This window comes from Stomoxys calcitrans, chromosome 5 (genome assembly GCF_963082655.1).
Source record: "Stomoxys calcitrans chromosome 5, idStoCalc2.1, whole genome shotgun sequence".
NCBI lineage: Eukaryota > Metazoa > Arthropoda > Insecta > Diptera > Muscidae > Stomoxys > Stomoxys calcitrans.
Window position 1 is genome coordinate 64,308,249 of NC_081556.1, and position 13,386 is coordinate 64,321,634.

Below are 13,386 nucleotides of genomic sequence, written 5' to 3' on the forward strand. Positions count from 1 at the left end.
TTACAAATTGAATAACTCTTTGCAAAAATACATACAAATCTTAACATTCTTAAATAGTTGGTGAAATCTTTCTTTCGACCAAGTTGTCGCATTCTTTTCTGTCCAGTGCCAATTATTAACATTAGTAGCATCGGGACGTTCCTCCACAATCCAACGCGGATCGCCTTCACCCCACTTCGCCATTTTAAATTATAATATTTACGTGAGTTGGTAAATCGCTTGACAATACGTTTTACAGAATATGTATTTAATACTACTTTTACAGTTCGTAAACGTATGAAATCAGAATGAATGTTGCTTGAACAGTCCAGAATGTTCATAACCTCCACTCATGTCGACTGTCACGGAGGGCCTATTTTTTAGTACTACGCAGGGTTGGGAATAGTCACTACTAAAAATATATTTGTTGTTAAGGCAGACTACGCACCTCAAGCGAAATTTTCGGTTGCAAACACATGGTGATAAGAACCCTGCAATCGTTAGGCCAATCTGCCATAGTTTGTTGGTGATAAAATACATATTTATCAAAAATAATCGTTATTTTCTGCAAAAAATCCATTACATCCTGCAAAATACTATAATAGTACTAGTCTTCCTGCACAAATTTCCAATTCTTTCAATGTCACTTCGTAACACAAAGCACATTGAAAATTTCACTTATAGCTGGATATGCACCTCTAGCAAAATTTTCGGTTGCGGCCAAGATAAATTCATTAACAGGTAGTGGCAATTGTTCAACAACAAAATATTGAGAGCACTATCTGTCAAAATCAGTGATAAGTGCAGCTCTGATTTTGTGTACTATTTCCGCCATTTTTCGTTGTTGTGTGAGTTATGGTTCTAAACTATAATACACATTAAACCAAAAGTTGTTGACAGATAGTGCACATCGCGAGAAAAAATTGTACTCAGCTGTTAACGGTGCACTACCTGGTAATTATGTCATGGTTGCGGCCGAGGCATTTATGTCTCCACGGCAAAATACATGCGTAGACTACAAGATGGCGACGAACATCGATTTAGAATTTTGCCCATTTTTTTATTCATATTTGGTAAAGGGCGGTACTACGTTCGCTTTTTGCAGTGAAAATCCATATAAAAAGTGAGAAAAATTGCAGAAATGTTTCATTTCACCATAAATTGTTATTTCAACTTTTGGACATTTGACATTTAGCGACGCCCAAGGAAAGCACAATCACAGTCGTAATAAAACACACGCGCCCTAGGAAGATGTTAAAGTGCATCAGGATTCACTAATAGAAGGTTAGGCCACTTTCGAAAACATAAAGTGGATAGGACCCACGAACATAATTAAGGATGTCAAATCTACCGATTGAAAATGTCATCAAATAAGAGAAATCGTAAACAAAGAATGAATGTAAAAAGAGAACAAGTTGTCAATGCCAATTACTGCCAAAAATTAAAAAAATATTGCATGTCGGCTGATTGCTTGGCTTAACCTTATTCGGTGAATCCTGAAAGTGCATAGAATATTTAAAAAAAGCAATGAAATATGATAACAATATGTTTGGTTAAATTTAAAAAGTTTGGTATTTTTACGGTAGTCGCAGACGATGCGAATGGAAACAAGCTAACTAAAAGGCGGTCCGACCTTGAAGGATCTGTTGACATAGCCGATGGCCCCGCAATACCAACTGGCAGTCGATTGGGTCCCCGAGGGCCAAGTTTGCAAAATTGTGCGCTTGAGTTGCGTGGTTTTAACAAATTGCTAATCCCAACAATCAGCCAATTTCGGTAAAATATATATTCAATATCTGCTATTGTTATGCCACACATGCTGAGATAAAATGTAGCACACCGTAACCAAGTATTAAACTACAGTTTTACTAACGTTTTTTTTAGCTGATGTTAATACAATGTTAACACAGCTGCCAGGATTACGCAAAAATATTCTCAAATTCCATTACCAGCAAAACACAAGACACCACAAGACTTCAAACACAAACTCTTTATTCGTAACTTATCAAGCAAATACAAAACCAGCATTTTCTGGTACGTATATTATTTGCTTCATTGTAACATTTATAATTTTGGCCGAATTTTAATCATTTTTGGTGAACAAGTACGTATGTACTACAATTTCATATACAGCGTCGTAGATATGTTTATTGGAAAATTTCTATGTCCGGTTATTGTAGTATTTCTTTATGCACTTTCTTACGACTTTTCTCTCAAAGATTTCCAATTCGTTGGCTTGTTCTGTGACACACCGAATCAAATGCTTTCTCGATGTCTAACGATATGGCGACTGTCCAAGTTTTATTCCTCAGTTTCAGAGATTTGGATGTTCGTCAACAATGTTTTCCTTTAGAACATGCTCGATTGAGGTGTTTACCTTTCCTAGGTTTGAAATCAGCGAGTTAGAACGAGGTCGTCGTCTTTCTCAAAATAGATTTTTGTTTTGCCAGATATTTGGTAAATTTGTTTGAATGCAGATTTGCTCTGTTTGTTCAATACCAACTGATTCTTTAATAATTATTTTTAGCAAATTAACTTGTTTTGAGAAAATAATATATTCCCTGTTACCAGTGCGGTGGAAGATTTTCTTAAGCTCTTTTTGCAAATGCAAATTTTGCCCATGAACATTCCACTAAACAACGGAGGCAAACTTCTCACATCAATGAGTGCAGTCCGATTCAAGTTTAAGCTCAATGATAAGGATCCTCCTTTTTATTGCCGAGTCTGAACGGCATACCGAAGTGTAACACCCCTTTGGAGAGAAGTTTTACATGGCATAGTATTTCACAAATGTTGCCAGCATTAGGAGGGGAAAACCACCGCTGAAAATTTTTTTCTGATGGTCGGGATTTGAACGCAGGCTTTCAGCGTCAGAGGCGGACATGCTAACCTCTGCGTTACGGTGGCTTCCAAGCTCTTTTGGCCACTGATGCTTAATACGAAATAGTTTTTTCGTTCTTTCAGAAAGAGGAAATTTGCCATCTTTAGAAAGGTTTATTCAAATGACTCAATTAAGTTATCTATTTCCTCGTGATCTATGTTATGATGCATTATGGGCATTAATTGCCTTGATGAGGATTCCATATCAATCCGGAAATTAACTCAGTTTGTATTCTAATACGACGTGAATGTTTGAGCGGTTCTCAATAATATGTCAGCATTGTCCAACTGTAATTCCAATTTAATAGGAAAGTGGTCGGAAAAGGAAGGTAAGGAGGAAATTTTCAAATCCGATGATGCATGATGAACTAGTTGAGGGCTCAACAGAAAGTGATCCAGAAAAGAAGAACCATTGGGATACGAAGAAGTAGAATCGCATAGGCGACGTACATCGAGAGAATTATCATCTTTCTAGTTACCCAGAACTTTTCCGTTTTCTGGTTTAACTCTCCAGGCGGGGCTTTTGGAGTTAATGTCCCCTCCAACTATGAACCCATCAAAGCTTTTATTACGTTGGAGAAGATTTTCCAAGTCCGATGCTAATCTTTGTGGCGGGGTGTTGCATGGACCATAAACGGAGCCAACAAGTATTTTCTTCCGACAGTCATTGTCTGTAAATTCCAATTGGATTAAGGAACAATTAAATCCAACATTAGTTAAAGAGACGTGACTGTATTTATAACCACTTCTGATGACTACAGCGACCCCAACCGGAGAATTATATCCATTGATTTTAACCCTTCTGTTTCTTCGCAGGTGACATTCCTGGATGAAAGCGAAGTCGATGTTGTGGCAATGTAATATATTGCTTAAATCTATTTGGCGGTTAGCATCAAAAAGTGAGCTAATATTGAAAGTCAAAAATTTCAAGGATCTATGGATAAAATTTAGCTTTAACTTTGTGAAAAAGTCGCAAAAACTCCGTTTTGAGTCAGGCTTTGATATATTTTTAAAATTCGCCAGGAAGATATTAATTTCCTGGCACTTTTTTGACTGTTGACATGATGGGTTTGAGGTACCTAAAATAAGTTCGAACGAGTTCTGGCTGGAGTGACAAAGTTGGCAGAGCTGGCGCATCACAGATCTGCCAACGTTGGATTGGGCAATTTTCCTTTCTTCAATGGCTGTTGCGATTTTTTATGACGCACAGCGACGTATTTTTTTATATGTAGGGCATCCCCTCCAGTTTAACGAATGTCGAGCTTCGCCGCAATTGCTGCAGAATGGATCGGAGGAATCTTCACGGGTGCCTTGACATTCAACTGGTTCGTGGTCACATTTCACGCAGCTGTAAGGTTAGTTAAAATTTTTCGCGATGTCCCCCATCTTTGACATCTCGGCATTGAATATCATTTTCCTTTTTCTTTGGCTCTTCCCAGGATATGATCTGATTTTGCAGACCTCGGATGTTGGCAACATTAGAAATATTCTTTCCAGGAAGCAAGGTTACCAGGAAAGGCCGGCGTCAACGTTTCCTTTAATTGACTTTGTCGACTGTATCCGTACAAATGTTGTCCAGTTCAATTTTGATTTGCTCGCATTCAGTGTCAGCAAAGAGATTTCAATATTACAGACGTTTGTTTAAGTTCCTTTGGTGTGTACGAATAAGAATATATTTTTTCTCCCGCAGTAATCTTGAAAATAAAGCTTGCTTTTTAGTTTGCTGATGTTTCGTAATTGAAAAGAAAATTCAGGAAGCGTCGTTTTTAATTTGTCAGTAGGCATTTTTATATTTACATTGTGAATAGATATGCGAGGGCACCGTTTTATTTTTGTTTTGTCAATTTGAAGTGATTGTCTGGGGGCAATATCAAGATCAGCCAGAACTCCAAGTATGCCAAATTGATTTTGATCAGTATTTTGATAGTTTGCTAGTTCTTCTGTAGAGGCTGGTACTACGTTTATCTTGGAGGAAAATTTGTTTGACAAGGTTACCACATTTAATTTTTTTGGTTTCTTTGTCCAAAATGTTGCCTTTTTCATATAAAAATTCATATGGCACCAACCAATTTATCAGCTGCTTGTGTGTGGACCGTACTCAAATTCATATATGTTGTTGCAATTTCAACCAAAACCCACCCCTTCGAAATAATTAAAATTAATAAATAATGAAACACAAAACTATTTAAAAAGAAACAAATTCATCTTTTAGTTGTAAAAATAATTAGATCTTGTAGTATTTTCGTTGGTATAAGTTAAATAAGCACAACTTTCCAAAATCCTTTGCCAGCATCTTCCACTTGTATAAAAATAATGTTGTTGTAATAGCAAGACCAAAAGCACAAAACTTTCTTTTACAATCGTTATTACTTCGTGCAGATTCATTGCAATAGCTTGTTATAAAAGAAACATTTATTTTTTATTTATTTTAAAAGTATATTTATTTACATTTTTATATTATAAACAAATAGTTTCTTAATAATGCGTCCACAAATAATATTTTTTTTTTCATCCCGAGTAAGTACATGTGAGCAATATCACTAACACTAATAAACACTTTCTATACAAAATAAAACGTTGGCTAAAAATAAGCGGAAAAGTAGTACTCTGCTTACAGTGAAGGAAATGACAAAAAATCAATATGGACACACTTGAAACCATTACCGGCATCATTTTTGAATGTTTTATTTTTTTCAATGGTTCGCGAAAAAAAGTGGCATTGAAACGAATCAGACGTATTGTTTATACCGCAGATTTTGTAAAACAATTTTATTATTTTTTGATTGAAATCATCAATTTTTCGGGCATCAAATTGCAGTCTACTAATAAAAAAAGTAGATGCCAGGTTTTGAACCTCCTGATATGGAGTGTGATGCGGCTGAGGAAGAAGTGGCGACATCACTAAGAATAAAACCATCCGTGTCTACTGGCGGCAAGGTTAACACAGCAACACAGATTACAAATGCTGAAACCAAGGCAAATGAACGCAAAAGGCAGCGTGTTGAAAGTGCCCTTTGCCCACTTAACATCGATATCTCAGATTTGTGTGAGATATTGTCTAACCACAAACAACAGGACCAAAACCCCTACGGTATTCTTAGTGTCCTGGCTGATATTAACATACAAAATGCGGCCCTGACTAAAGAAGCCAAGCCACCGACCAACAAGGATAGATTCCTTTCTGCAAAGACGAAATGGTGCCCCCCTTTATTTGTTTACAATGTTAACATAAAAACATTTGTAGACAGTCTGAAAACTACTATTCCTCATTTTTCATTCAAAGTCAAGAACATGAATTATAACAAAAATTGTAGTTCGCAGACCCGGAGGTGCATACTTCAATTATGCCTCTTTTAAGAGCCAAAAACATTCATTCCTACTCTTTTAATCCAAAAGAGTTGAAACAAGTGTCTCTGGTGATTCGAGGTCTGTATACAGATTCTGACATTCATGGTATCAAGTCTATGTTGGACAGACTTGTACCAGAAACCATGACAGAAGTGGCTAAATTCAAAACACCATCTTCAATTAAAAACAATTTTGAAACTGGCCTTTTCTTGGTGACGTTGCGCCCCGGGAAAAATTTGGAAAAATTTCACCAGGCAAATCTTTCGCCAGTATGTTGAAACCTATCACAAGACAGAGACAGAATGGTTATAATTTCTTATACGACTATTCTGATATTGGAGTTGCTATTGTCATCAAAGATACATTGAAATATCAAAGAATAAGTCTTCCTGGTGTAGGGATTTATACTAATAACTCTGTAAAAAAGTATTTGGGGGGATCCATTTATATTCCTTGCTATTACACAGCTCAGAGATTGGAATTTGATTTAGATAAGTTGCTTCATTTGTGTAATGACTTTGACGGATTCATGTTCGGAGGAGACCTGAATTGGAGAAGCTAATCTTGGGGAGACTCAACGGAAAACGTAAATAGAAAAACTCTATTGAGTTGGCTTAACAAAAATACATTGGTTATTGTCCGGTTTGCGATGTTTCCCCGTCACATCCAAACGGCCCATCGTTCCTCGACCATTATCTTCTCAGCTCAAATCTGATTGATGGTTATAATTATAAAAATTAAAATTATTATTGAGTGCTCAGGAATAATTATGAATCCACCGTATACCTTCACTTCATATAAAAATACTGACTGGAACAGCTTTAGAAACATCCTTGACACCGAATCTGAGAGGTTGATGCCTTCATCAAACTGCAACTTGTCCAACAATGAGCTGGATTTCTTAAGGAATATATTGAGGAATTTAATCTGATCTTTGGCACAATCCATGGCTCTCATTCTCAAAAGATTCATACAAATGGACATAAATTCCTGCTCTCCGAAAAGGCCAAAATACTATTCAAAAGCAAACATTAACGGCGAAAGGATCTGAAAAGAATTTTTCAAAGAGATGGAAATAGACAAAGTAGTGGATATAGAATTTTATCTTAATAAATCCAGCGTTTAAAACTATCATAGAGGAAACAATAGCTCAAGAACAAGCCAAACAGTGTAATGACAGGTTATCAAAAATCAAGCTTGGTCCATCTGCATTCAAAGAAATCTATTCCATATCAGGTAAAAGAAAATCGCCTTTCTGTCAGCAGTTGAAAGTGAATAATAAATGTCAATGATCTGTATTCAAGAGTTTCATAATACATCACTGCAATGCCAACCCACATATACTCATTTAGTGGCAATTTCAACTCCAGTGAAAATCCAGACAGGTGCCACTTCTCTGATACTGGAAAAATTAAATGGGAAAAAGTCAAGTGGCTGCGAATGAATTTTTAATTTTCTTCTAAAAAGATTTCTAAATTCTACAATACAGTTTCTTACCTGTATATAGAACAATTTGTGGTGTGCGGCCTTCCAGCGGTGGGCATCCCCCTTTAGATCATATGTATGACTGTTGTGAATACATTTGGGCATAGGAGGACAACCCTGGGAATCATGTGTTCAGTGATTGAAACGGGTGGAAGAGGAGGAGAAGCCGTCAAGGAAGGACTGGTCGAAAGCCTGCCATGACGGGAAATTTGAGGGAAATGGCCGACTTCCTTGCCGGTTTTGCCCTCTCTTGGACCTTGAAGTTGGAGCTGGCTGGATGTGAAAACCCGCGTGTAAAATATATGGTAAAAAAAATTGAGTTTTTCTGCCAAGTGACTGCGGTTAAATTATATGCCCTGTGGCACAAAGCAGTGTGAACAACTCCAACCTTGATATAAACACCATAAACCAAGAACAAAACACCAGAGTAAAAGCAAGAAAATTGGATTTTTTTTATTTTCTGTGAATTTGCGTTGAAGAAATTCTATCTTTGGAGCTACAACCTAAATATATAAAAACTACATGCAAAAAAAAAAAAAGGCTAAAACTACATGCCGAATAATCTTAAAAATTACGTGTCAGTTAATCCTAAAAACTACATACAATATAAAGTTACAGCCTAAAAACTACATGCCAAATAACCCTAAAGTCTACATACTACATAACCTAAAGATCACTTGCTTCATAATCCTAAAAATTACATCCTAAATAATTCAAAACTTACAGGCTAAATAAAGCTAAAACCTACAATTTAAGTGAAGCTTAACTTACAAACTGAATTGAATTTACAACCTGAATAGAGACACGGAAAATATATGAATTATAAACAAAATAAAAAAGAATAACTACAATACATCAGCGTCGGTCATCAGCCACGTCCAGCCACCATCGCCACTCCAATCAACGTGGGAGCTCCTGATGCTTGCAACCTCCCCGGGTTGCAACGGTAAATGCCGGACTTCGGACCAAAACGGACGACCTATAAAGACAACACGTTTTAGTACAGATTAATACTACATATATATTAATATATTTTGGCAAACAATATTTGGATATATATATTCCTTTTTTTTATTTTTCTTACCTGAGGGGAGACAAGAGGGGTTATTTGTCCCAATCTAGATTTCGTGGGTTCCGTTTTAGAGGAACCGTAGGCGCTAGGATCAGAGCTCTAATCCGGGTAGGTCCTCAGAACGTTGAATAGGGAGTTGTTGCACACCGGGCGTGTATCATCTTGTCGAACCTGAAAAGAAAAAAAAAGGGAAGGTAATCAGAACAAATTATAAAAAAAAGGCTGAATATATTCGTATACATCGACAACACGGACGGACAGAACAAATTACAGACTGTTTCTCATACGCGGACGAACACCAGCGGCATCCCGGTCGAGAACGAGGGGGCCATGCACGGCCAGAGAAGGCGGGCTATGGATTACCAGATCGAGGAAATTTAAGATGCCTTTATTGAACTTTTTTTGATTCTTTGTTATGTTATTTAATGCCAATAAAGAGGGCAGTTTTTATAATGTTTACACACGAGGATAGCATGTGTTAAGCCTAAGGCTATTTTGAAGGGTGGTGTGGGAAGGAATGAGTGAGAGGTAAGTGAAGGTACATCAGCGAAGTTGGGATGCCCAATATATGGGAAGAGGCATCAAGGTATGGGAGCCCACGGGTTCCTTGTGGGTGGGACAATGCTTGGCGAAACAGCTGCCAAGCAAACTTCGCGGTGAGTGTTTGTAGTTGACATTTCCGGTACGTGTGAGTTCGTGATCCTGTTTCCGTTTGGTGTTTTCGTTCTTCTTACATGTTTCGGGCTCGTTTTTGTTTTGAATCCCCTAAAAGTCCGATATGATTTATGTTTTTGTTTCGTGACAGCGTATGACCCGTGTTGTTGGCAAGAACCTACCCCCATCCGGCGAGCGATAACCGCGCTGAAAGCCAGCATACCGGCAAAGCCGACACCGGGCAAATATCAGCTCAGCGTATGAACCGTGCACGTTACAAAATGGCGCCCAACGTGGGACCCGAAACTTGTTGTAATAGTCCTAATTTCCGTTTGGTCACTCCGTTTTTATGTTTTGTCGAAAGTGTAGTCCCGGTTAAGTAAGCTTAAGAGTCCTTACCGCGTTGCATGCTGTAGGCAAGGCGTGAATTGGTTTGTCTTTACGGAAGGCTAAAGTATCCGTAAATTTATGCTTCGGGAGTCTTAGCCGTTGGTCAGTGAGTGACCGGCTAATTGCTTTTCGGAAGACAGAGTTTCGCGGATACTTTCAAATCAACCTTTATTGGCATAGACCCATAATTTAATATTAATTTTGTTTGCCCTCGGTATAAAACGGTGGCGTCCGAGTCGTAAATGGACCTAGTGGTCCCGCTTAATCAAGGTTATTTCCTTGGAAGTGTAGTAGCCGCGGATACATTAACGAATCGGGTTCCGTCGGTTTGAATCCTTGCCTTTTTTTTTTTGGTACATAGATACAATAGCCCGAAGATGGTCGTTTTTTTTTTCAGACTTACCTTACTCCGTATGGAGAGTTTTCAGGCGTAGGGCCAAACTTCATGCAACCCCAGCGATCGTGGCTATAGTCCAGTGGGCTGTGGTGACTGCACAGGGTTAGTCCTTGCTTGTACTGCCGTATACGTCCATCTACATATCCATATCTGTAATTTTTGTTTCACGAACTCACGCAACCTGGAAAAATATCTTTTGTCAATTTTTGTTTATAAATCGTATAGAAAATCAAACACTCACCTTATTTAACCATTACTTACCTTTCCAGTAGTTCCATCCTTTCACCACCGAGGACATACGCTATCCATTGATTTCGCTCGTAGCCCTAATAGGCGTTGCAAATTGTTACCACGTTATCTTTTGGAAATTCCCTTTACTTTTCCTCTTCTGCTTTAAATAGGTCGATTTATTCCCTTAGTAGCTGGAGGTCGTTTTTAGTTCCAAGTACATTTTTACATTCCGTTTTCTCGTTTTTTTTTTAGAGAGTTTTGCTATTCCTTATTGGTTCTCCTATTTATAAGTTGGTATTTGATATACTTCTTCCTTTTGATTTAGTGCTGCATTTAGTTTGGCACGGCCATAAAAGGATTTTCCTTTGACCGCTTTTATTTCCTCGTTCGGAAGTGGTTCCACATTTTATACTCAACACTTAGACATTTTCCGTCTACTTTTAGATATTTCGCATTCGAGTTTTTGCCTCCCTTCATTTTTACATTCAAATGGTGAATACCCGTTCGACGATTAGAGGAGATTCTGACCATTCCAGAATGGAGGCAGGAACGTCGCAGGGTCTTCTGGGGAGTACAACTCAGCCAGCTGCGACTCTCACTACGCAAACCATTACAACGACAACTACAGCGGCGGCTAGCAATGCCCCGATCGCATCGGCATTTTCCTCGATTGCTTCGCCACTGCCACCGGGCATGGATGACCTGTCACGATTGTTGAGCAGTACTTTCAGCTCGCAGGGGCATGTATCTTCCCCGACTTTTAGTCCACTGACTGGTCTTCACGTCCCTGTGCCTCCGGCAGACCCGGCTATGAGTGTGGCTATGCGCCAAATAATCAGTTCTGCCGTTGGTCTGGCCCGTGTCGAATTTGAGAGAGACCAGGCTAGAACGATGAGTCGTTTGATACCAACTATTGTCGAGGCTACCAGACAGTCATTGGGAGTGGGTAACTCCGTTCCCACCAGTAGCGCAACGATGGCTCAGATGACAGCAGGCCAGCCTGGACGACCTCTTTTGGGCCAAGGGCAGCATATGTCTCTGGGTCAGATGCAAACGCATCCGGGTAGGGGTTTGCCTCAGACACAGCCACCAGTAGCGCCATATCAGCGTGCAGAGGCGTTGTATTCGCAGCCGCCGCCTTTCGTTCCAGGGTCAGGCATAAGTGCTGTCCCACCACCATCGATACCAACACAACCAGTACCGCAGGCAGGCGGACTTGGTTTGCCATCGGTTTACAGGAATTCCTGGGGGTCAGGCCGACCCGATGGCTACACACCATTTGCTGAAAGGCCGCCGCCGCATCAGGCGAATACTAGGGAGCCACCACCACACCCGCCACCGTCGGTGCAACAAACTCATTTTCCAGGTTCATCTTCCCATTTTGGAAGGCCTGGTGGCAGCACCCGTTCTGAGTCGACCGGTAAGCTTAATTTGGCTAAATGGGGTGTCAAATTCGACGGCACTACCAAGACAATGAATGTCCACGAGTTCATTTTCCGAGTAAGCGAACTCAAGCGAGATTATGAATGCCCAGATGAGGATTTCATTACAAAGTTCCATCAACTTTTGGAAAGCCCGGCCTTGGATTGGTATTGGGGGCACCGGAAGTTTGTCCAATTTCGAGACTGGAACGAACTACAAACGGCACTTCTCAATCAATACCAACGTTTCGAGAATGAGTTCCAAGTGCAAACTCAAATTCTGAACCGCCGCCAATTACCTCACGAGTCCTTTGAGGACTTCTATAACGCTGTTATGCAACTAAGGACGCAACAGAAGGCACCCTATTCCGAAAACGAAATGGTGGAAATTATGCGGGGGAACTTGAAGTCGTCTTTGGCCCAGATGATTTTTTCAGCACGAATCTCGAACCTGGGTGAATTCTACCGAGATGTGAAAAGGGCGGAAAACTTGATAGCAAGTCATAGACAGCAGTATAGTCGTCCCGGCCCGCCACAAAGAGTACATGAATTGGCCTGGGAAGAAGATTTGCCACCGGAGATCTTAGAGGTGGATGCGATACAGGACAGAACTAAGATAAAGTGCTGGAACTGCGAGGCCGAAGGTCATAGTTGGGTAGACTGTGCCGCCCCACGCAAATATGTTTGCTATAGATGCGGACACGCTGGTGTTACCGTAGCAAATTGCCCTAAGTGCCAGGGAAACCGACCGAGGGGCTCACCTCATACTGGGGGGGTGAGGTCCACACCGGTCTAGACCCAGTCCACAATTCAGCCGACACCGCATGCAAACACATCACCATTTTACAGAACACGGATCGGCCCAAGGCAGCAGTGATACCGCAGCGCGAACTGAAACCACTACATGTGCGGATCAGGGAGTACAAGGAGGCTAGAACAAGGATTTTTGGCACGGTGTCGAATAAAATACGAAAGGCGAGAGAGAGATATAAAGCCCGTAAGAGACTCCGACAACACATAGCCGCCGCAACCTTATATGAGGGAGAGGACACAAGATTCTACACCAAGATTTCGATAAACGGGCAGCCGATTGAAGGTCTGCTAGATAGTGGTGCCACGGTGTCGTGTCTAGGCAAGGGTTGTGAAGATTTTGTGGACAAAGCGGGATTGGAGGTTTCACCTTTTGTCTCCGTCATCCAAACAGCCGATGGCACACCCCATCGCATTAAAGGTAGAGTCAATGCCCTTATCGACTTCAATAAAAGACAGTGTACAGTAACCTTTTATCTGGTTCCTTCCCTTAGGCGTGAGCTTTTTCTTGGGGTGGACTTCATGAGGTCGTTTAATCTTTTCGCTGGAATCGACAGTCTTTCAACCAACGATATTGGCCTCTGTGGCGACGCTGATGATAGGACTGATGATGAAATCAAGCTACACTCCTTAACAGACCAGCAGCGGAAACGCTTGAATGTGGTGATGGAGATGTTCCCTTGCTACACCAAAAAAGGACTTGGTAAAACCTTGATTGA

At 40.2% G+C, this 13,386-nt stretch overlaps 2 protein-coding genes across 6 annotated transcripts in view; one reads left to right on the forward strand and one right to left on the reverse strand.

Moving 5' to 3' along the window:
* LOC106094109 (activator of 90 kDa heat shock protein ATPase homolog 1) overlaps positions 1-369 on the reverse strand; it is a 112,016-nt gene extending 111,647 nt beyond the window's left edge. The window contains exon 1 of one of the 2 annotated variants that reach the window (XM_059369506.1): positions 36-368. In XM_059369506.1, the coding sequence (XP_059225489.1) occupies positions 36-183 (148 nt within the window). In that variant the 5' untranslated portion in view covers positions 184-368. Of the gene's footprint in view, positions 1-35 lie in introns of both variants that reach the window. The other variant, XM_059369508.1, reaches the window with a different exon arrangement.
* Positions 370-1,386: 1,017 nt separating this feature from the next.
* LOC106094112 (uncharacterized) lies at positions 1,387-12,653 on the forward strand. 4 transcript variants are annotated; one of them, XM_059369258.1, is made up of 3 exons: positions 1,387-2,013; positions 3,676-4,214; positions 4,299-12,653. In XM_059369258.1, the coding sequence occupies exon 3, from the start codon at positions 10,926-10,928 to the stop codon at positions 12,651-12,653; it is 1,728 nt and encodes a 575-aa protein (XP_059225241.1). In that variant the 5' UTR covers positions 1,387-2,013; positions 3,676-4,214; positions 4,299-10,925. The 4 variants fall into 4 exon arrangements, with proteins under 4 accessions (XP_059225241.1, XP_059225242.1, XP_059225243.1 ...); XM_059369259.1 differs by having other exon boundaries at positions 1,387-1,755; positions 1,864-4,214; XM_059369260.1 differs by having other exon boundaries at positions 1,387-1,755.
* The last annotated feature ends 733 nt before the right edge of the window (positions 12,654-13,386 follow it).